The 24,714-nt window shown below is 43.3% G+C and overlaps 1 protein-coding gene across 3 annotated transcripts in view; it reads left to right on the top strand.

Annotated features, from left to right (window-relative positions):
• The first annotated feature begins 763 nt into the window (after nucleotides 1–763).
• osbpl6 (oxysterol binding protein-like 6) overlaps nucleotides 764–24,714 on the top strand; it is a 32,434-nt gene continuing 8,483 nt past the window's right edge. For 2 of the 3 annotated variants that reach the window (XM_072397010.1, XM_072397011.1), the window contains exons 1-12: nucleotides 764–1,032; nucleotides 8,218–8,463; nucleotides 16,005–16,127; nucleotides 16,503–16,556; nucleotides 17,411–17,524; nucleotides 17,609–17,779; nucleotides 19,652–19,796; nucleotides 19,949–20,052; nucleotides 21,587–21,755; nucleotides 22,840–22,970; nucleotides 24,056–24,163; nucleotides 24,565–24,696. In XM_072397010.1, coding sequence (XP_072253111.1) covers nucleotides 8,317–8,463; nucleotides 16,005–16,127; nucleotides 16,503–16,556; nucleotides 17,411–17,524; nucleotides 17,609–17,779; nucleotides 19,652–19,796; nucleotides 19,949–20,052; nucleotides 21,587–21,755; nucleotides 22,840–22,970; nucleotides 24,056–24,163; nucleotides 24,565–24,696 — 1,398 coding nt within the window. In that variant the 5' untranslated portion in view covers nucleotides 764–1,032; nucleotides 8,218–8,316. Of the gene's footprint in view, nucleotides 1,033–8,217; nucleotides 8,464–16,004; nucleotides 16,128–16,502; nucleotides 16,557–17,410; nucleotides 17,525–17,608; nucleotides 17,780–19,651; nucleotides 19,797–19,948; nucleotides 20,053–20,487; nucleotides 20,581–21,586; nucleotides 21,756–22,839; nucleotides 22,971–24,055; nucleotides 24,164–24,564; nucleotides 24,697–24,714 lie in introns of all 3 variants that reach the window. The other variant, XM_072397009.1, reaches the window with a different exon arrangement.

Below are 24,714 nucleotides of genomic sequence, written 5' to 3'. Positions count from 1 at the left end.
ATTTTTGAACTCAGACAACTCTGGGTCAGCTTCCTGATAGGTTGTGCAGACATGTCTCCTTGCTGCAAGAACAAATGTTTTGTGTTAACTTAATTGTCTCTAGCGACTCTGAGCCCTAATTTTGAGAGAATTTTCTTGACACCTCCTGAATTGTAATGTGGTTGAATGTATCATATGGCGTACACAGAAACTACTCAGGTGCCTTAAATTGTATTAAATTGCTTCCCACTTCTAGAGCCATCTAATGCCTGTTTGCTGCCCGTAATTGTACAGATGGGTGGTGACAGATCTATAGAGTATACTATACTATAGCTCTGGGTGGTGAGAGACGTTGCTAAGCAACCACACTGCCTGAGTACGGCTTGAAACAAAAGAGCGGCACAAATCAGTTTACACTTTAATACCGGGAGGGGGGTGGGGGTGGGGGGTTCCTTCTTTCTTTGACGATAAATATTCATGGTTGTCGAATCATTTTTACTTTCACCGTGAAAACAGTATGTCTGAAGCAGCGCTATTGTCCCGTATTTGAGCTAAGCTAGCGTCCGTTACTCCCCCACCGTTCATTGACGCAAGATGCGCTCGCGGTAGAGAAAGCGGTCTCTTTCGTCTGGACTTGTCCGGGTGCGGATCCCGTCGCCGGTTCATCCCAGTCCGAGGTTCGTGCGACTCCATTGCCGTGTTTTGCTATCACCCACTGTCCGCCACTTCTTGCTCCATTCCGGCGATTTCTTCCCGCTCAAAGCCGATGTTGCTGCAGGGAGGAGCGACCGGGGTGCAGTTGAGCCGAGCTGAGCATCACAGCCCGCATTCAAGGAAACGGGCAAACACAGCACTTTTTTTTGACTTCCCATAATGTTGTAGCCACGCTATAGCTCACGACTTGAGCCAGAAGAAATAGATCTATTCCACGTGGAGCCCTATGGAAGCCGCTTGTCTTTGAGAAGCTGGGAATCTCTGTCCAATCAAGGAAGACCCCCTCAATTGTTCCTGCGCCAAGAACTGTAAAGACATGATCATCACACCGCATCCGTGGTAAGGCAGTAGGATTTTCTCCCTTTATTTCAAAGCAGCCCGAATGCTAGCGTTGCGTATGTAGAGCAAATTACCATATTATGACGGTGTTGTGCTGAATTGGGGGCACATACCTCCTGTTTTAGTGCTCTATTCAGCCAGTCAGACTGAGACCCTCGCTCGCGTCCTTTTGTATTTGCATCCTGAGAAAATCACCGAGGACCAGTGAGACGTGACCACATAGCCGCTGCTGACCTAGCTAGCAGCTGCTGGTTTGACATAGGGATGGTAGCTCATCATGTACCCAAACAAACCCAGCATCACACGGACGTTATCACGATCCAGCGTTCTTAAAACACGGATGCCTCACTGGAGCAACAAAAGCAGCCAACTCTGTAACTGACTTTGATGATGTAATGCGTCACTGACATTTTCACCTTTTTAACTGAGCCTCTGGGTTTCCCTTCAGTCCCAGCTGTCTCATGTTGTGGGATCAGCGAAGAACATGATCTCCACTCATAATCCTCTACACTCCGCTTATTAATGTCGCCTGTGCTGGAATGCCAACTTACTGAAAGTTAGCCAACTTCTGTCACTCCCAGGATTGCTCCACATTATCACTCAGCCTCCTTTTTCAATTGAAGGTCAGCCAGTGACTTTGCAGTAATTCAAAATAGCCCCAAACCACATACATTAAAGAACAGCGGTGGAGATGGGCAAGCTCAGTGCTCAGTAGTTCAGAAATGACATGCTCTTTGGATAGATGCTCCTTTGATTGGCTGTGATTATTGATTCTCTGACATATTGCTCGCCCACGTCTGAAAAATCCTCCTGCTGAAGGTGGACTCATCCCATTTAGATAATATCTTCGCTGTGTGACTTGTTTTGTGACAGAGGGAGGGGACGTGAAGCAGAAGCCATCCTGACTTTGATGTTTGAAATGTTGGCATTGGATGTTCTTTTGCCCTGTGAAACAGGCCGTGCTAATTTCTCAGCCTTGCTCTTTAAATCGGTTGACACATTCAAGTGCCTCATGGATTAAATCTGTAACCAGACTAATGCATGGATGTCGATTTGATGACTCATGTATATCCGTCCCCTGTGCTTGCTTTAATGATTACTTTCTGATAATTACTATCATGTTCATTGTTAGCTCTCGGTTATTAATGTAATTAGCCCCCCCACCCCCCACCAACCCATAGTTTTATATTCTGGAAGCACAGTGCTTAACACAGACAAATGGCAAATTCAAGGAAAGATCTGAACCTACTCTTACATTGAGGGGCCCCATTATGCTCTTGTGGGCATTTTGCCGGCGCTTGTCGCCTTAAACGGAAGGATTTGCTGTAAATGAATAAAAGCTTTTCAAATGATCCCCTTTCTGCTATGAGGGCAAGCTTCTGATGGGAAGGGTATCTTTCCAGGATGACAGGCCCCTCATTCATTGTGAACAAGGGTGTCACTGAATGGTTTGAGTGTGAAAATTATGTGAATCATGTGCTATGGTCTTCGTCATCACCAGATCGCAACCGTATGTATTGCGTACTGTGAATGAATGTGTTTTAAGGCACTTTCCACTACCACCATCAAAACACCAGATGAAGGAAAATCATTGAGAGCAGTGGTCCTCCGTCCCTCCAGAGCAGTCTCAGAGCTGCTCCTGCATTACCTGGAGGCCCAGCACCTCACAAACACGGTTTATGTTTGGACAGTGTCCAAAACGGGCACAAGTGGGGCAGTAACTTAGGCGTACTACAGGGTGATGCTCAGCTCTACCTCGATGATGTAATGTGTGCAGCCTGGGACAAACTGGCTCCGTCCAGTTGGCCTTGTTTGGGGGGAAAAAAAAAAAGACAGACCTACTTTTAAAGAGATGTGCTGCTGACTGCCTGCAAATGTCACTCAGGATCTATATCCATCGAGCCTGATATTGTACACAGAGGTAAAAAGTCACCCTCAATCAATACGCATTATCAGCCAGTTGTAAATTCAGACAACACTTGTCCTTTAAGACCCTGTAATATAATATAAAGACATTAGGCAGCTTCTGTTGGCCCACTTTAATTATGTAACAGAGCGGGGGATCAGCAAACTTGCTTCACTGTAGAGTGCAAGTCAATACTGTGCGATTGTGTTCCTTGGACGTGGTGACAACACAGACATGACTCTCGTCCAACTCTTGTTGCGGCACAGTTACCGTGCGTCTTCATAGTATTACATGCTGGTGATAAGTGATGCCGCTCGCCTTCGTGCTGCTTTTATCGTGCCGTAGACCTGCAGTACGGAGTGATTCCTGACTGCTCTCTGATCTTCACCGCTTTATTTGATATTGGCATACAGAGCATCAAGGTCTTCACCCCCCCACAGATGTCACAGAGCAGGGCACAGATATAGAGGGATTACTTCTGTTTGTCTCTGCACAGTTCTTCCTGCTCTTCTTGACCCGGCCTGCGTGAAAACAGATGTGATAGTCTCCGCTTTATTTGTGATGCTCAACTGATCCCTGAAGCAGGAATTTGACTATTCCCTTGCCACTCCTATAGAGTAAAGAAAAGAAAAGAAGACATTGCATCCTGCACATGCAGGAATGTTGAATCTTGTCTGTGGAGCAGGTTGTTGATGCAGGTGCTCTAAGATTTGTTGCCGTCTCTCTGCCACCCTGCTTTACGTGGTCATTACTTTTGAATTAGCTTGAATAATTAATGACGGCCGTATGAGTTTTGTATGTGTGGCGAAAAGCGCTGCTACTATAAACAAGAGAATGATCACAAATGAAGCATGCGTTAAGTTTCTGCTCGGCCTTTAGAGCTGTTTGCTCAGCTCGTTGTAATTCCCTCTGGAGTGGAAATAAATGAGCCCTGAACACGTGGCCTTGACTGTTAAAGATTTCCTCACATGCATAACATGGCGTATAATCACTTCATGGGACAGCTCCGTGTTTAGTTTTGTTTTGTGTTTTTTTCTTCCAGGAAACATCTGTTTTTTTGTAATTACTTTTGATTGAAAAAAAAAAAACAAAAAAAACCCCCCTTCCATCCCCATACTGGGAGCGTGAAATGAGACGGACAGAAGTTATTTGCGACTGTTTCAAGAGTGGGTTTTAGAGCGAATGAGACAGATGGGAGAAAAGATTAAGGATATGGATTTTTGTTTTCTTTCTCTTTGCGATAAATAATCCTTTGCTCATGCAAGTATTTCATAAAAGATATTTTTGGTATTTATAAAATGGATAGTCTAATTTCCACTAACAGTTGTTTAAGTCCTGGGTTTGTTTAAGTTTAAGTCGTGCATCTGTGTGAACAAGGACAGAAACATGTACTTGTGCACATTCGGTTATAATAAATATGTTTTCTTTACACTTTTGTTCTGTCTCCACCAAAAAAAAAAACATACACACACACACACACACATAGGCTAAGCTAATATAGGCTGTAATAATGTGTTGTTACATTGGTTTGTTCTTTGTTCTTTTCTAGCCTTTGTGATGTGTTGTTAGTTGGGTTTGATAAAGTCTTCAGTATATATTTAGTGTGATGCTGTCAGCAGCATGCCGCAGAGCGTGAAGGTGAGTGGGACCGACCGCTTTTGTCAAGCTTGCAAGTATGAAAGCTTATTTAAAAAGTTACACATGAAAAATCCCAGTCAGTTTTCTATATACGCGCTTTATCCTGTTCAGGGTCGCGTGGGCGCTTGTTGCTCGACCAGCCGCCGTGGTGCGAGAGGCGGTGTGCAACCCTGCGCATGCTGCTGAAGGACTCAAACTGTGGAAGTTACTGTGGCGGTCTGTAAGGTGCATGCGAACACATGACGAGTGAAAAGAGAACCAAGGTGATGCATCCGAGTAAGGCACTGGGCCTCTCTGTTGCTGTCAGAGCAGCTGCTGTTCACCTCAACATTGGTTCTCCAAGTCGGTGGAACTACAGTACACTGCAGGATTCAACAGAACTCGTCCCACAGATATTGCCTCATTGGGTCATAGTGTTTCAGTGGGTTTGACTGAAGGTGCAACATATTGGACCTATGGAGCTAAAACATGCCAGCGAAACGCTTCCCACAAACAAACCACTATGATAGTCCAAGGCTCTTTTTTTCCTCCAATATGTCACCTGCCTATTCGTGACAATATTCAGCCAATACTAACCTTAACCCTTTCACAACAGATTTAGTAACACCGCTTTCCCTGTGCTTTCTCAGTACGTCTTGCAACACTCACACAGGGGTGAAATCGGTGATAAAGAGGCTTTAACGACAGTTTTACAACTTATTTCTCAGGGATTGTTTGCTTGGAACGATCAGACTTAGTTCAGACTTGATTAATACGTGGTTATATTTTTACGGTACCGTGGATCGGCTGAATCTTCATGTCAGGGCGAAGGGGATCGATTGAGCTGTGAACGCGCTCAGTCTGTTTAACTTTGGGGAGCATTGCACGCCAGTTCAAGGGCAAAAAAGGCATCTTCACCCCGGACTGTTGCATACTGGTGCTATTGTTGCTTTGCACAACTGAAGGATCCTCTTTGTGGGGTTAGATCTCGAGATGTCACAACCATAGTGGATGATTTGCACCCCGTATCCAAACCAGACTCTCTGAAAAGGAGTTTGAACAGCCGACTTGATGTATTCGAGAAAAAATGTGCTTAATCTACAGAAGGAACAGCCTTCTTCTTTAAAGCTGAAACTTGAAACTTTATCTTTGACACACGGATCTTTTCTTTGATGCAGATAAAAGACTTTACCTTCCTTTGTAACTGAGCCCCACCCCCCACCCCACCCCAAAACACTCTTGAGCAACTATTTCTGTCTTCATAGCATTCGCATGCAGCCTTGCTTTGTCTTCCTGCTTAGAGGGCCATAATCATGGTGACTGGATTTAGAACTGTAAGCTCATGACTAATCAAGTGCTGGTCAGACATTCCCCGACATGATAACTGTCTTTGTATGGAGCAGCGCTGCCGTCCATCCAGTCAAACACGCTGCGCGATGTGCGGCTGTCAGATTTACGATGCTGGCATTTTTATTTGCCTGTGGACTGATTTGTTGGTCATTCGGCGCTACTGGTTTCTGTGTTGCTGACATCTGTTAGCTGAACGAGGAGTTATGGGCTTACAGTAGCTGCCCCCAGTTCGACCGTAAATTCACATATTGTTTAGTGCGCTGTCGCAAAGTGAGTTCACGTGTTCAGCGGCGAAAGGATTTGTTCTATTAAAAGTGAGAAAAATGAAGCCATTTTCTCCTCAGGTGTGTTCAAAGTAGCTTCGTTTCCAGTTTGACGTCTTTCTCTTCTTTTCTTCCACAAAAAAAGGCTCCAGCTTATCTCGCCGGAGTCAGTAAACGTTTCCTAAAGTATTCCACATTGTTGCTCTCAAACCATAGCTTTCGTGCTCACAGGTTAGCAGTGCATTAAAACAGTAAAGTTGGCAATGAAGCGCTCATCACCTCTGCTTTTTATTAGGTCAAGGAGAGTCAATCTATTAAATAGGCTAAGTGGAATACGCTATCTGAATGTGCTTAGTGCCTTGTCTTACAGTAGCTTACATCCTGGTTGGCTTAAGACGAGGCAGGGCAGGGCAGGGATGATGACGTCGTCGTAGGATCTGAATTATAGATTATAGTGTGTGAAAATAGTGCACAGCAGCATGCGAGCGTGCAGAGCTGCTCTGTGGACGCAGGATTCCCCTGACACATGGGGGGAGCCTCACAGAAACATCCTGTAGTTAAAAACCACAGGATGCTCGGGAGCCGTACACAGTATCTGCCCGCTATATGAACACAAGCTGTCTGTAGTGTGACATTATCTGTGCCTGTAGTAGTCTGACAGCCATGCATTGCCACACAGTTGTCTGTGGCAGTCTTTTACAACGTGTTTTTAGTCTTAAGACACAAAAAATATAATAATACTGCCGCAGCAGACGTATACGATCTTTATTTGTGTTCTACTGTGGGCAATCTTGTGATATTCTGTGGTGCTTTCGTGAGTTATTCTGTGAATGTCCTCTTCATACCAAGGCTGCAGTTATTGATTCTTTTGTGTATTGATGATTTTTTTTCTGATGAAAAACGATTGTCCTCGCTGTTGGGTTATAGTTGCTCCTCTTTACAGGGTGAGTTTATCTGTTTTTATGCTTTATCGGTGCTCAGAAGCTCAGATTATTACACGGCACCACTGCAGGCAGTATTATGGATGTCAGCGTGTGCCGTGACTAATGATGAAAACAAACAACCCCGCCCCCCTGCTGCTATCCTAGCCTGAGCTCAGCCAGTTATTTTGAAGCCAACATACAGGTTTCATTCAGAATATGGCACTGCCATTACCCTCACAGGTTTTAAAGGTTAAACTAGTGGCTGCTGGTATTCTACGAGCTTTGAGCAGATAATACGAGTGGGTTTTAGCTGGTCTGATGCATTATAAATAGAGCTGATGCGTTCTCAAATACGGCTCTTATGGTAATATAAATCTTTGAGGATTTATGCCACAAAACATTGATTTTGGCTTAATCTGTTGCAGTGGGGGTAGTCATCAGTTAACATGGCAATCAGTTTATTTCTTAGTTATTCATAGTGCTGTTACAATCATTCTGTTTCTGTTATTTTCATTCAATTTTGTTAGTGGAAAAGCCTACAAATAACCCCCCCAAAGTCACCTGGCTCTTCTTTTTCATTTGGTAGAAAGCCTAAATGTGCCCGCTACCTCTGGCAATGCCATGGTGTTTGGATCATCAAACAGTGGAAAACAACCTGGAGCAACTGGGGAATAGTACTGGAGATCATTGCAATTAGGCCAGTTAGTTGTCAACAGAGCTTAATGTATTGCTGCATAAAGGTGTAGTGTTTGCTGGTCAATTAAAATAAACAGGCACCACAACAAAGTCAAAACAGTCAGTCAGTGAATTATTTTATAATCTTATGTAATGTATCACATCAAATATCTAAGGGTTTCGGAATTTTATAGCTTAATGTATATTGAGTAATATTGAGTGGCGCTGAGCTTCATATAGCAAACACGATGAAAGGCTTACTCAGTAATGCACATGTAATGAGAAGAATTTAGAAAAGCCATGCTTCAAAGAGTAGCTCAGGGTTTCACAACTCAGGATCTGTGAGTCAGATTAAAAAAGCAGAAATGGAGGGAGGATCGTTCTGAGAGCTGTGCAGAGGCCCAGATGAAAGTGAGTGCAACAGTATAACCTCCTGATCCTCCTGTTTCAGATGAGCAGCAAGCAGTGAGCCTGAGGAAGTGTCAGAGGATGCCCCAGATCTGAGGGGCCCAGTACTGAGGGAGGTCCACACAGCCAACTGGTGCCCAACATGTCTCAACATCATCACTACCAGCGGGGCCCCCACAGCCGCGCCATGAGCTCTGAGGAGAGGAGCTCCACGCCAGTGAACAAGACCTCCACTCCGGTTCACAAGAGCGCCTCCTCCTCTTCCTCCTCCCAGCGTGACAGCCGGCAGGTAATTTTCTGGTAGCAGGAGGAACCCGGGTGGCAGCACTTTGAATGACAGCCCATTGAGCAAAGATATTAGAGGGGAGTGAACGTTAGTTTCGACTGCCGCAGTCTTCCATCCGCTAAACTCTTTAAGCAAAAAAAATATATAGAAAAGGGGAACAAGGCCAACACGGTTTCAGGAAATGATAAATCATGACAAATGCAACCAGCAGTTCTACAAACACGGAACCCCTGTTTGATGTATCGGGCAGATGCACACAAAGTTCAGTTTTATTTCCGGCGCTGTCAGAACAGATTATTCTCACGTGCAGTTCTGACGTTGTTTTAAGAAATTCAAAATAATCTGAAGCATCTATCTGGGAGAAATGAAGCCTTTTTCTAAAATTAGCAAAGTGCTATTGATCGTGTAAATCTGTTCAATTGCATGATTATTTTTTACACCTCAGATGAATTCATACATGCAGAGCAGCACGTGATTAATTATCTATTCCTTTTGAAAAGTTCATTTGAATAAAGCTAACCAGCTATTAACCTCACAAGACCTTATCAATTGATTAGCTGACTAATCAGCTAAGAGAGAGCAGCCTTAATTCCCCGATTACTAAATGAGAACCTTGCAGAGCCGTGGCAAACGACGAGATGACCTTTTATTACACAGTTCACAAGAGGTGTGCATAAACTTAACCCGTGCAGGCAGCCATCCAAAGCCCCCGGCCCTCCTTACCTCAGCGAGCTGCTGTGTCACTGCTGCCATGCAGAAACAGGACACCCAAACTGGAATCTCTGACATCACAGCTTTTCCGTCGGCGCACGGTTATGAATATTTCATGAGGGACAGGCGGAAGCTTGGTGCTCCGCTGAACATGTGGCACACTCTGGTAGGCCATGTTGGAGCATAACTTAGCATCTGCAGGAGAAGAGAAAAGGAGGCTGGTGTGAGAAACGGGGGCCCTTTAGAAAGCCTCAGTCGAAGGCCTACGGCTCGATGAAGCGGACGTTTAACCCTTTAAACGTGCCTGCCCATTATTTCTTTCTTTAATGTCATGGTCCTGCTTTTAAAAGCAAGGTTCGGCATTTTGTTTCCCAAATGCTCTTTCTCTAATGGCCTCTTTCAATGTGATTAAGGAAGTTGCAGCCAACCAGGGATCTATGGAGATAAAAGCAAATGACTTAACTGTGCAGTACATTCTTTTAATTTTGTGTAGCCGCCTGATCAAGACCTCCAGATGATCAGCAATATAGCAGCACAACAAGGACTGAATTGGGAATTAGAATCTTGATTTTTTTTCAGCTGTTTGCTGTCACAATTTAGCGTAAAAGATGATGTGGTGGTGTAACTATGGGCAACCCAGAGTCATGTGCAAAGCTGCTGTAACTTACATGTTTCAGCCTGGTGCATCCATAAGGAGAGAAAAAGAGACAACAATGTTACCATAGAGGGAAAAAAGACTTGCACTGCAGAGCTTTTGGTCTTTCATTTAGCATTAAATGAGAATACTGGTTATTTTAAAACGTGGCCCTAATTTTCCATCTCTTAGGGTCTGATAAATAGGGAGAAATTTTGCTTTAAATTGTTATAGTCTTGGGTGAGAAAGTTCAGCTCCTTCGACGAGTGAACCAGAGAAATCTGCTACAGCTAAAACCGTTCAGGTTCAAGTTAGCTCAAATAACTGCAACACAGCTAATCCGAAACATGGATCTAATCGATCCACCGAAGCAAACACCGGACAGATCAGTCTGCACCAGCTCACAAAGCAAGATGTTCAACTCAAGCCTGGATTACGTCAATGCATCATATTGCATTACTTGCTATTGTTTCTTTAGTTTGGGATTCGCTTCCCAGTTACGCACACATCCATCGCTGCTGTTAAACAGCATTCCACATAAGATTACCCATGAAACTGTAATTTATCCGAATTCTAAAGGTGGAACCTAGAGATGGGAATTAATAAACTATGCCTCTATATGTAAACCTGTGATGTTACTGAGGTAGTTCGGGTCTGACATGTGTGACATCAAGTATAAAACACCATGGAACAGCACACTCATTGCCAAGGGACTATGTTTCATTTTCAAAAGTTACTGGAAGAAATGTATCTTTCTATCTTATAATTACACATTAAGATAAGTTGATCAAATATAATATATTCAGTCAGCATAGAAAACATGTAGGTTAAAACCTGTAGATATTTATGCTACATTGGAAAGGTACGCTTGGTTCTGATTGGTTGTTAAATGTATGTCGCTTGGCAACTGCTGATGTTCCACAGCGCTCCACAACGCACAACCCCATCATGTATTTCGTCGTTTGAGTTGCCAGAGTAACGGAGCTGAGACCAGATAAACAGAAACTGAGTCAGACTAACCAAACCGAAGGAGTTTCCACACCAAGAGCAGAAACTGCAGCGGTAAGTAGAACGTGAGTGAAAGCGTTCTATGACCCCGAAGCAGGCTGTACATTGCAGAGAGAAAAGATTTTTTTTGTCCCAATTCTGAAATACGCAAACACACAGACCATGGTTTGTGATTGTTGTCTGTTAGATAAAGGTAAAACCATGCCTTTGGCATTTGTAACTTTGTAACATTCTACTTCCCTGTACTTTCTGAATGAAACTCCTGAGGTAGAGATGAAGTGTGACTGAGACTTGGGGTTTAACTGGCTGTGGTTTGAGGGAGACCGAATAACTGCGGTGTGTCATTGCAGGACTGGCACCCTCCGCAGACTCCTCAGTCAGTCATGTTTTTAGATCAGAAAAAGGATCCAACTAGGACATTACTCTACAAGGGAATATGACCCTGAAACAGTCAAGCATGGCTTTGAGAAATTGGTAAGATCAGCAGGTCTCTCCATATTAAATTTCATGGGGCAAAGATATGATTACACTCTCAAGTTCAGGATGAGTTGTCAAAAACATTAAAGTTTTAAAGCAAGAGAAAATACTTTTCAGGACTTAGGAGCGGTAGAACTAAGGCTTCAGAGCAGCCGGAGCAAGAAGAACAAAGTAAGAACGCAAAAAAGCTTTAAGTTGTTCTCAGGGTCCACCTCTGCAGAGGGACTTTAGTCGATTCAAAACATTTTAGGGACTTGTCAGCCACGTGGGCATAAATTGTGTACGAGTTTAATCTGGCCAGAAGATATTGTGATGTGTGCAGCATGTGGGAAGCTACTGTTCCCAACAACAAGAAATGAGGACTTTTCCAACATAGACGAGCGTCTATTAACTTAACAAACAATATGCAAAGTCATACGTTGTGTTTTTGTTGAGTATTCCCCTTTGTGATATCATTACACACGGTGTTATATGCAGTGAGAGGAGTAAATCCTGCATTGGAAAGCAGACACTCTTGCTAGCTTTGCTGTGCCTCAGCTATGGTGGAGAGACAAGAGTTTTGTTTGGAAAAAGCATTAATGGGATCCTGGCCCCATTTTTGAATCCATACATGTCAGTTTACCCTCTGCTGACAACTGCTGTTCACTATGGAGACTCTCATGAGAGCAATTAGAGGCACCACCTGCAGTAAGCTCACTCACACAAACACACACACGCACATGTATGTTGTAGTTCACACATTTAAGGCAAAGGAATTGCTCAAGATGTTCTTGCAGTTATGGGTTTTTCATCATAACAGCAATAAAGGATAAACATGTGATATGAGGATATTATAGAATCACAGCGTATGGAAGCTGGCTGGATTCGTACATTTGACAGATAACTCTTGAGCAAATGAGATACTTTGATAGAAAAAGAAAGCACACGTGCTTTTAATCATAGATTAAGATTGACAGCCTCTCCAAGACCGATTCATTTTTCATTTGCCGTCATCCTCTTCATACGATAAGGACCCCACGAGGGACACTCTACCATAGTGTGACTGTCCAGCTATAACAATACGAGTGTAATACCGACTAGATGCAATTATTTTGGCCCCGTGGCTCAAATGATAGATTAGATCCGTGAACTGCAGGATCGTGAGTTCAGTTCCAGCCACGTTAAGAGCGACCATAGTTACGGTTTAGGGTTAAAGCTATGATCGGGGGTTTGTAGAACACCTGAAGTCAAGCTGATTGGAGGAAAGTAGTGTCATTTACAGCATTTACAGCATAAACATGCATAAAAAAGATAAGTGTTTTCTGGGGGTGACTGATACCTTTTGGTGTCCCTTTTTTATAAGGGAATTGAAGCTCACAGAAAATACTGTGAAATGTGGTTGTTTGTCTCTGTGTGGCCCTGTGATGGACTGGCAACCTGTCCAGGGTGTACCCCGCCTCTCGCCCGATGACCGCTGGGATAGACTCCAGCCCCCCCGCGACGGATTACGCGGGTATAGAAAATGGATGGATGGAAATGACTAATTTACTAATTCAAACTAACCTGTTGCTGAAAATTAGTATACATTATTATATTTAGGTTACTGATCTGGTAAAAGGTATGAATGACCTCGTTTCAGTTCATTTCTTAACGCGTTACCACTCCGCAATGTTTCACCCACAGCCTAACACCTACAATCTGTCGGTGTAACTGAATCTGGTGTGTTTACACGGGGCACGAGCCTCTTCTTCTGCCAGGGTGTCAGCTTCCTCTTTATGTGGCAGCCCACCCTCGTACTCAGGGCCGTACCGCTTAGCCTGCCAAACGCTGCAGTGAAAGCCATCCTCGCAACAGCTGTCCTGCGGTTGGTAGCTGCTGAGATAGCATCTTCCAGTGGTGATTGTGGTAAATAAGGGACGTTTTTCCACCAAGCAGGAAAGCGGCCGCCTAATCTAATGGCCAGTGGTGAAATAATTCTTAATCGCATCGAGCAAGTACCTGTAAGATCGAATGAAACTTTCTAAGGTTGACGTTGTTATTTTTTCACCCGACTCTGGCAGTTATCAATTATCAAAATGGTTAAAGAGATTGATTTTTCTTTCAATGATTTTATCAGTTAACCTGCTATTTGTGGTAGATCTATTCTTAATGAGATGCTTATCATTACATGATGACAGAATGATGAAGGTATTATCTTGTCAAAACAGCACATGGGCCTTGTCACCTCGTGAGAAATCAACCTGTTTCTCCAGACACCGGGATAGCTAACCTGCCAATCTAAGAAAGCAACCCTATTATCCAAAGATAAGAAGATGTAGCGAGTAATTCATGCTGTCAGCATTATGGGTTAAAGTAGAATTATTGCAATTATATTGAATGCACGTTGAGCCATTGACTCCACATGTAAAGCAATGTCTAAACAAGAGGCAGGCATGTAAGAAAAAATGGTTTTCAGAAATACGCCATTGCTATGATATTTATAGTGCTGATTTAGCCTAAGGTGTCCCCGAGGAGTGTTTGTCCTTTTCTCTTCTCAGGGAGTCCTTAACTGTAATAGTTTGATTCATTGCATCATTGAAAGGTCTGCTGTGCTACTGTGCCAAGTGTCGCCGCAGGTGACGGATCCCTGAGGACCCGGCCTATGAAACAGGCACAAATCAGCTGATAGATTGACTACAGCTGTGATCACATCTCCCCGCTGTAATTTGTTTTCCCGGCGTTCTGTTATCTCACCAAGTCGCTCCTGATTTTAAGTGTCCAATTTTCAAGGGAGATAAGGAAACGTGTCGGCTATCCAAGGCGCAGGCCCGTGCAATAAACCTCTCTGAATCGCAACACGGAAAAGCCGGCAGCCTCCGAGTGAGTCTGCCACGGGATCCGTCATTAAACGGGTGAACTTGCAAAGCGGGACCTGCTCGTTCAGCTGTGAATTATTCTGCAGCGAGATCAATGATTGGAAGAGGAGCGCAGGAAATCACTTTGGCCCGATTCCGTTTTGGTTCTCACGCCGAAATAACTTTCATTTGGAACACTAATTTTCCATATAAGGCCGGAGTCAGCGTTTACTTTGGCGTTAACGTTGAGCCAGAGGTTGTGGATCCTTTCGATGGTTTGAATTTTAAAGCGCTGCCGTGGAACGAGTATTTAAATATTTACCGCACAGGCAGCTTTTTTTTTTTAAATTTTATGTAGTGTAGTATTGATTTATCAGTTTTGGGGTCAGCTGAAGGTTTGTGATGCTGCAGAATAACACGCAGCAAGTCTGCCTGAAGCATTTTCTCTGTGACTGCTGCTTAATATTCCCTGTTGAGGAGGTTGGCCTTAAGGCAGCTGTTGTGTACTAAATGATGAAACACTGAGACATTTAGCATTTCAGTGGTGGCATCATACAGCTGAGTTGTTTAACAGATAATGATCTAATGGCTCATAGTCTAATGAGTAGCCTGCTACCTTTTTATGATATGATTGCTTTTAGCACTGAGTTGCATTTTGTTAATGAATTTGAGCTCACCCACTTCCCTTTTTTTTAACAAGGAGAGACAGAGGAGGGGCTGCCCTCGGTGAAATGGCATGACCTCATTACCACACAGATCTGTTCGCCTGGTTGTTAGATTAAACGAGCTGTTGTCGCCATTGTTAAATGTCCTGCAAACCAAGGGCGGCTGTCGTCACGCACACCCAGAGAGATGACTTGAAGGTTTTGGCATCGCGTCGTAGAGAGCCACAGGCTGTTATTTGCTATGCCAGAGGAGCTTGTGCATGTTGAGTTGATTTTGCTTTAGAGCCCCACTGCTATCGATTCAAGTTCTGCATTACAAATTCAAAAGACATGCCAGCACAGTCAGAGGAGTTGCTGCGTTGGGTTTTAAAGCTGAGACTTTTTCTTGACTGTACAAAACATAAGAGTGGGCTTTTTCCTCCAGGACTTGAAAAATATGGCTCTCAGTTTGCATTTCATTTAAAAAAAATGTTTTAAGGAAAAGTTGAAACTTTAACTTTTTTAAGTATGTGACCATTAAAAATGGCTCATTTGCCTCATTGGGACCGTATGGGAGTAGTTTGATCATTTCTCGTTAACAGCTTGTTAACACTGGCTCGGAGAGCAGTTAGAAATGAGAAAGTTGCTAAGTAGCAAAAGCTGTTCTCAAGGCTTTATGTTGGACATTTTCTCAGAAGAGTTGATTTACTCAAAGCTGAAATATGTGTGTTGAATAAGCTCGGCATTTGACAACCAAATACTCACAACATACAGATAAAAGGAGCTCTCAGAGAGTGATCATATCAAGGATAGGATAAAGGATCATATCAGTTCCTCTGCTACGAGACATATTTCTGCTGTTAAAACCACGACCCCGGGTTTCAGACACGAGGAACAGTGGGACGTCTTACCTGTCCCTGCATGACCCTGGCAGCCCTCCACTCCAGAGGCATCACTTTGATTTACAGACCCACTAGGATCAGGAAGAGCATAGTCAGGAGAAAGCTAATGGAGCGGAAATGCTGAGAGAGCAGGAGGAACTTCAGTGGGGCAGTATTTTTTTTTTGTTCAAATGTGTAGCAGAAGGGTAAAAAGAAGTGGTACATACGTTGTTGTTGTTTTCCTCATGAACGCAAACAGGGACATCTTTTCTTTTTATCACAGCGAACGCGTCCCCAGTTTCTGTCTTCTGCCAGAGGAGTGATTGGATTAGTTCTGACACGGCTGTGGTTTTTTTTTTTTTTCCTGTTTCTCTAGGAGGCAGACAGCTGGGAAATAATTGAGGGGCTGAAAATTGGTCAGAGCAACGTCCAGAGGCCTGACAAACACGAAGGCTTTATGCTGAAGAAGCGGAAATGGCCCCTGAAAGGCTGGCACAAGGTAGGATCCACACGCAAAGTGACACACAGAAGCTTTGCTGCAGGACACAACCACTGCCCAACTGTTTGCAAGCCAATAAAATGTTGTCGCCTGGAAGACAGCCACCCCCCCCCCTTTTTTTCTATCAGGTCACTGAATATTTTTTTGATATTTAGCATCAGCTGATGTGGCGTTTCCTTTAAACATATGAATGGCAGCAGAAAACAGGATTAGACAAAACGAATATTTAACAATAAAACTCTTGCATTTATATTTTGATAGAAAATGATCAGAATGTCGGATTTTAACGAGTGTTATCTGATTGAATTCTCTTCACTATTTTTCCTTTCCGTCCTTGCTGTTGTTTAACCATTTCGGTGGTTATTTTCCTTGCAGCGTTTTTTTGTTCTGGACAATGGGATCCTGAAGTATTCCAAGTCCCCTCTTGACGTAAGTAACCCTGATCATAACCCACAGGCAGGAGCAGGGCAGCCTGGCATGACCCCTGTTTGGTTTAACAATGAGTCAGCTGGAATATCTGCAGCCATATTGCCTCAGCGCGAAAGCCAAAACTTTACTGAAGTGGAACAATAACACACGAAGAAACTATCAAGTCCAGCACATTTGTAATCGCTTCATCGACAGTGTTTTAGTACTTATTATGTAAATGATCATCGGTGACACCAACATTTGCAGAGCCTCAGCTCCATTCCGCTTTCAGCTTTCTTGATTATGTTGATCGAGAAGAAAACACTGCTGATCTGCAGAACCGACAGTGAAAGTTAAACAAAAAATTCCAAAACCCCTCGAAGATGTTTCAGCATCACATCCGAGAGGCACAAGTCATCATTTTTAGAATCTATGCATTTCTGAGCAGAAATAGAAACGTCCTTCTTCTTCCTTACTTGCACACAACTTTTTAGGCACTTAGCAACCGATGTGTAACAGCCGACTGACGACTAAATCTTTTTTCTGGCGTTTTGCCTCAAAAAAACCATGCTGATATAAATTGAATGCCTCTTTGATCTTTCTCCAAGTTGTAAAGTCTCTGGAAAGCTCCCACAAGAGCAACAATGAGCGATCCCTGTGGTAGAAGAAGCTCATGTTCGGAATAATGATCGAGCCCTCGTGCTCGATCGTACGATCCCAAGCATAGGTTTTTGACACCATGGGGAATAGTTATCATAGGCCTTTATGTGACTTAGATTTGCTCTGAAAAGTAGTAAAACAGACAATAATGTGTGTGCATAAACCACAAAACATTATCTACACAATAAGGTGTATGTATCCATCAATGTCCTCAGATACAAAAAGGAAAACTTCATGGCAGCATCGATGTCGGCCTCTCTGTCATGTCCATCAAAAAGAGGGCACGGCGCATCGATCTGGACACCGAAGAGCATATCTATCACCTGAAGGTAAGACAGATGATCGCTCAGTATTTCAAACAGACGCTCAGCAGATGACCGAGGGTCAAAGCTCATTTTTCTCCACCTCTTTAGGTTAAGTCTCAAGACATATTTGATGCCTGGGTGTCAAAGCTGCGTCATCACCGGCTTTATCGGCAGAATGAGATTGTGCGATCGCCTCGGGATGCCACCATGCGAACATTTCCTCCCTCCGCTGCCATGGAGCCCCCCCAACCCGCCCCAACTGTAGTAAATGAACCAAAGGTGGGTTCCCCTCATCATTAAAATGCAAATATTTGTCCCTCAGGCTAGATATTTCTCCATGTTTCTGGTCTCTTTGGTAAGTTAGACTAAACAGCTGAAGGCTATAATGTCTTGTGTGACAAATCGCTACAAACCTAGTGCAGTATTGATCTTCTTATCTTACATTTAGAAGGGAACCAAATCCACAAAAGAAACCCAGACTGTCCCTCACAAATCTGAACTCGTTATCAATCTACTACACCAAGAAGTTTGACTATTTTTCACACTTGATCTTTGCTTTGAGCTCATCTTGGCTCTCAACGGTCTGCAGCTAATATTCAGGACGAGTACGTCACCGATATTGAGACATTGGGACAATATACCAAGACATCCCACTGAAAAGAGGAAGTAAAATTCAGCTAACAGTAGACAGACATTTTATATTTAGATGTGATTGTGTCTGACTGTGCTGCTGACACTGCAGCGGGGGTGAGGTCAGCAGTTGCCAACGGTAACATTTTGGCTTGGTGTGACCTGAAAACCTGCTCCACATTTCAGTTGTCACCAGGGTCCTGATATGTTCCCTGCATTATGTGGCTAATTGCTGGACTAATGGATGTGGATTGTGGACAGATAACTGCCTAATACAGTAAATCTGATTGAACAGGTAATTGTAGCCAAACCATTAGGATAACAAAATGGATTGTTTGTCAAGACCATTTACAGTGTAGTGTGAAACCCGGCCTTGTCGGTGTGTTTGGAGTGTGGGTAAATGTAAGGATGCAGCCCGGAGCAGCATCTCCTGGGAGTGATGCTTCATGCCTCACGGAGGCCATTAGAGGTGATCAGTCAGATTTGGATTCAGAGCATCTGGCTGAAGGCTGATGATCTCTCTCTGAAGACCAGCTTAAATGAACGACTCCAGTCCTTGAGTCAGAATTATTCACCATATCATAGGCTTAGATATTCAAGCAAGCGAATAGGAGAAGTTCAGCATGGCGGCCTTTAAAGAGGCACCTGACTGCAGAATATTTCTGTTTTGATAGTTATTTATTTTAAAAGCTGTCATAGAGCGTATTGTTTTCCAGGTAGTTTAAAATTAGCATCGGCCTTCAGTCTCAAGGCCGCTGAACAGATTCACTGTAGCTGTTACAGGTGGGTGGCTTGTCTTCGCCAGGGCAATATTCTCCATTGCACTTTAAAATCTTAAGATAGATAAGATAAAAATAAGAAAAAATAATACCCATAACCTGGTTCATAAAGGAGGAGATACTGTAATTCCTTTTCCTGAACAAAACCAGCTTCTGTTTAGTCGGTTTTAGTACTTAGAGAAGGCCCTGTAGCCTGGGGCAATTTTGGATAAAATGTAAATTATTTGGAATCCTAGTTTTTTTTACAGCTGAATTAAAAAGAAAAAATTCAAAAGAAATTGAAATAATGTGAGCAGCAGATCGGAATCAGCTGAGAAAAACAGAACAGTGCCAACGTTGATCCACAGCAGTTAGAATAAAGCAGATGGTAGCAGCTTTCAGGTTAATATGCTTTGCAAAATAGTCGTAACAGGGTCTAATACAATGAGCCACGTGAATTTGAACGAGTAGAGCATGATACACTCTGATGATCAGGTTCATGCTACGTGACATGAAACCCCTGTTGTTGGTATAATCATTTCGAAGTTAATCGATAAATCATCATGATTTATGTATCAGTTGTGGCATTAATCAAGAATATTGATTCCTCAGCGCCATCAGTACCATTTGAATAAGTTCCATCAATACCTTGTGGACTACTACTAACAAGTCTGTTGCCTGCAATAACACAGACTGACATGATGCTTCAGAAAAAGAAAAAAAACCTCATTCTCTGACCCTGTCCGTTAACTCGTCACCACAGCAGGCCAAGCCGAGCAGCTTGCCGTGGCAACCGGCGGCTCCCAGCAGCAGCAGCAACAGCAGCCTGCCTGCCTCCTACAGCAACGGACAGAGCAAGGTGGCTGCGTGGCTGCAGGAATCAGAGGAGATGGACAAATGTGCAGAGGGTAAGTGCCATTTTCCCTCCTCACGCTGCGATCAAATCAGATTTTACACGAGGGTGGATTAAAATCCCGCCTTTCGATAAATCCTTCCCAGGTGGATCGGTGACTGTTTTGTTACGCGTTTGTGAGCTTGTGGGTGTACATTTTATTTTCAGAGCTCGCACGCTGTCAGTCCAACCTGACCGAGCTAAGCCGGTTACTGCAGAGTCTGGAGATTCTACAGAGGACACAGTCGGCACCCAACTTCACAGATATGCAGGTAAAACACACACACACACACACACACCTGCAAGAACACACAGAAACTCATGAACACACACAGCTATAAGCAGGGGAAACTATTTAGGCAGTGTTTCATTTCTAGGTTTTCTTTTTACACTGGAAGGATGAAGTCTGAATGTATGTGTGTGTAAAAAAGAGTGTAAGTCTTTTAAAACCCCTGCAGTCATTAACTGTGTAGACAGACAGAACGTGTGCTAACCACAGCACACCTGCTGCTTCTTAGTGGTTCACGACCCATTTTTTATATTTAGTTTTTGACTAAAATGCATTTCATCTTTGTTCCCAGCCCATTTCACTGCGACCTGTGTGCTGCAAGTTTTTTTTTTTTTGTGGGCATTTTTTTTGGTTTTTTTGTAATGTGTTTGTCCTATTAACCGTACTTTGCATGCTCTGATCCACATGTGCCTCAAAGGCCAATTGCGTAGAATTGTCAAAGAAAGAAAAGCGCTTGAACAGAAGATGGAGAACAAAAAGTGTCGGAAAAGACGCAAAATTCCAGCTTCAGGTACCACTCTCCAGACCTCTACTCTGTCACTCACAGACACTAACACACTCGAGCAGAATGTGGTCGCTTACATATTTGCAGATTTCAGGAACTGAAACAACCATGCATGCAGTAAATTTCACACTCTCGTCACAAAAATGTGGTTCAGTTATTTCAAAGAAATATATCTGATGAAATACACATATAATTCTTATAGTCCATATAAAGCTTACCCAAGTTTTGATGCATAAGTGGTAGACTGTTTGTTAGGAGACCTTTAGCATAATCTATAATGCAATACCACAGTTTGTAGCCGGGGACTATGTTTCTGTATTGGATTTGGCTTAGTCTGTCCTCTGCACACTTACTAGTGCCTGGCCTGAACACTTTTTTTGCTTATCTACTCTTTTTTTTTGTTTATTTCATTAACCTATGCTGCTTGACGTGTTTCCTTTTTCGATGCATGCAACTTTCATGTATCAGATCTGTGGTAGAACAAAGCCTCTCAGTGAGTTACCTTCACATTTCTGAAACAAACAAGTCAAATGGCTTATTGTGTGGTAGTACAAAAAAAATGCTTCGCCGCTGCTCTACGACAGCTCAGTCACAAAGTGGGGAAACATTTCCAAAGCTAACCTTCTAGTTCTTTGGATTAATTTAATTACACTCGCTATTAATACTTCTTTCCAGGGCGACCTAGATTCTTGATGTCCTACGACCTTTATGATTAAAAATTTCTGCTCTGAAGGAGGATGTGAGCAGCGTGAATCAGGAAGCAGTTACATTGTGTTCCACTCCTTCAAAATAATTTTAATTGAGCTCAAACAAAAAGAGAATTGGCATGTCTCAGTGTGACGTGTAGGTGTGTCATGTCAAAAAATTCAGGGCTGACTACTGTTCGCTTTGTTGGAACAAGGTTCCTTCTCCTTAAAGATGGTCTGGCTGTCAGAGAGACCAAACATTAGCTTTGTTATTGCGCCTCTCAGGTGGTTGACAGTCGTCTTCTTTGGTTGGGATCTCTCTGCAGGTTCCTCTGTCTGCGAGCATGTCCCCGGTCCGCCTCCACTCATCCAATCCCAACTTGTGTGCGGAGCTGGTGGACTTTCAGCCCCCTGTGTCGCGCTTGACGGACAGCATGGAATATGCCAGCGACTACATTAAACTTCAGGAGGAATTCTGCACCCTTGCCCAGAAAGGTAAACCCTGTTGTGGTCTATCGCAACCTGCATCTTATTCTTATCCAGATGTTTCTTGGTTACATCATCATTTTTAATTAATTGCATGGAAGGAAACAGAGAGAACAATGTTCTCCACCAAAGCCAGTGCCCATTAGTGATATCTGCAGCAGTGCAGGGCTGTCTGGGGACAGGAGCTTATCCCAGCTGGCACTTGGCGAGAGGCGGGGTACAAGCTGGAATTTGAAATCAGATAAGGAATTCATTTGGATTGCGAGTGGAAGCCAGAGCATGTGAAGAAAACTCACACAGGCACAAAGAGATCATGCAAATTCCAGAGGGACCAGAAAGACCCCAGCTGACCCCAACCTAACGCCCTGTCTTGCAAATTTAGGAGAAATGTACTCAGCTTCAGCTACAGGCTACTTTCCATCAGTGGTCCTAAAACTCGTTAGTTTTTTTATGGAATACTGCTGACAACCACTGAAAACCTCTGCTCACTGCCTCCTTCACAAAGTAATGACTTAACTGCAGTCAAAGTCGAAAAGTAGAAAAAGTCAAATCATGTAAAGTAAAATCGTCTGGTTTGAAGAATTTGAGAACATCACCATGTCATTTTAAAAGAAGCAAGTGTGTTTGCGTCAAAATTGTCAGCTCGCCATGAAAAAGTACGTGAATGCATCACGTTCAGCAGTTCATATGACCTGCTAACTCATACGTCATACTTAATTTAAGACATCATATGTCACCAGTAATGGATTCATCCACTGGTGTATAAGTGCCGATGGTTCATCAGTTAGAATAACGTAGCCCGCTGTGGCCCTTCTGCCACCACCATATAAAACAAGTGCTGTGTTTGTGTGGTTGAAAAACTATTGAAAAACGTTGTCCGTAAATGGTTGAACGTGTTGATAAATGCACTCGAGAGTAGGGCAGATCACTGAAAAAGCTGCTCATTTTAATCGAAATGCGATTAATTTTTGTCACCCTGGCTAATCAAGTGTGTAATTGAATATAACAGTCATTATAATGTTAATAATGCATTTTGTGGTGCGGCTGGTCGAAGTTGAACTTTCGTTTCTTGTTTTTTTCTTGCTTTCTTCAGTCCACTCGCTGCTGAAGTCGGCCTTCAACACTGTGGCCATTGAGAAAGAAAAGATCAAACAGATTTTATCTGAGCAGGAGCAGTCAGACCAGTCAGCCCAGATCAACTCTCTCAGGAAGTCTCTGTCACAGGTAATGAGCACCCTAAAAACCCCACGGTAGCTCTTCACCACTGCTCTACGGGGTTGATTTCAATTGTTTGTTGACGTGTTTTACTGCTTTCGTGTTATAAACGCTAATTATGATGTTTCGCACATAATTACGCAGAGAAACTGGGACTTTCAGGGAGAAATTACTGTTGTGAACAATGTGCCTTTGAACTCGAGCCCAGTTTGTTATTGTCAGCGATGCTCATGATGACAGAAACACACGAGCTGTAATTTACCTGAAGCAGGCACAGTAATCACTATTAAGAAGACGACGTGTGGCGATTAGAGCACAGGCAAGCGAATCATGAAAGTCCTATCTTATTCTCCTGTATTAATCGGTGATGGAGAGAAAAGTGCAGTGCAGTTCATTAACTGTGCTCCTCGGGGCTGTCTCTCCACTGCAGTGATTTAATTGGACTGTTGCTCTGCTAACTGTTGACATAATTTCGGTGAAATGTTTCACTTGCCACTTTATCTCCGCTTTGTGCTTAATTGGAAGTTAGTGTGACACGGTTGTCACAGTCGGGAGGTCAGGTTTTGCGACAGGGCTCTGTGGGTGGTTGATAATCGCCGTTGCCATAGCTACAGCTGTGGTGTCAGCTATGTGGGTTATGAGGGACGTTTTATTCATATTTTTTGCGGTTTACTTTTTGCTTTACTTAGACACGTATGTGCTTAAAGATGTTGTGTTACAGGTGCGTGACGGCTTTTTTTACTGCAGGGAAAATGTCAGCGAAATTACAGAAGAGAAACAGAGTAACAGAACAGAAAGTCCACACCAAAAGGAGTTACTTTCCCCCACAGTGGACACAGTGGTGCTACTTCTTTTTTTTTTTTTTTTATTATTATTGTAAACAATTCATAGAATGAATAAGGAGCCGAGCAGTGAGAGTAAACCAGAATGAGTAACGTGATCTCTACAAAAAATAACACAGTTAGCTTAAACATTAGTTCCTTAGGCCTCCATATAAGCGCACCAACAAGCGTAGCAGGCCTCTACTAATGATAGGGTGGAGTGGGTCAAGAAGAAAGTATTAATCCTTGCATTTTATTTTATTTGTCCATCAGGCCCTGTCCCAAAATGCAGAGCTTCGAACTCGCCTCAACCGCATCCACTCTGAATCGGTCCTGACTGAACAAGTTGTCAGTGTGAACATCATCGCAACGCCTGATGAGGTAGGTCACAGTCTGCCTGTGACAGAGCTAATTTCTCATGCTGATATTGATAAAACTACATCTTCCACGGCAGGAGAAGTACTTGCAGCGTTCCCTTCCTGCATTTGTCGGTTACATTATTGATTCCTGTTCTTAAAGATTGATAGTTTTTCCGGTCCACCCTGGCAGGTGAACTTAAAGGATCATTATGCTATGCAAAACCTGACATCCATGTTAATGGGAAAAAATGACTAATTTGAAATGCATCCGAGCTTGCCCTTTAGCAACGATACTCGTGTTGGATTATGAGCTCTGTGCCGTCCTCTGGTGTCGTTTCTGCTTCTGTTTTTCCCCGGGTCCATTTTGGTTCTGAAAGCAGTCGTCGTAACGAGAAACTGAACAAATGCTGTGTTTGCCTACAGGCCGTGGAACAGATGGGGATCCCTCTGACTCAGCAGGCCTCTAATGAAAGCCGACTCTCCATGTCAGAGTCTGTCTCTGAGTTCTTTGATGCGCAGGAAGTGCTTCTGTCAGCCAGCTCGTCAGAGAATGAGGTACAACACGGGGCTTAA

This window comes from Leuresthes tenuis, unplaced genomic scaffold, assembly GCF_036924035.1.
Source record: "Leuresthes tenuis unplaced genomic scaffold, fLeuTen1.0.hap1 SCAF_12, whole genome shotgun sequence".
Taxonomy (NCBI): domain Eukaryota; kingdom Metazoa; phylum Chordata; class Actinopteri; order Atheriniformes; family Atherinopsidae; genus Leuresthes; species Leuresthes tenuis.
This window is presented reverse-complemented; position numbering and strand designations above follow the sequence as displayed.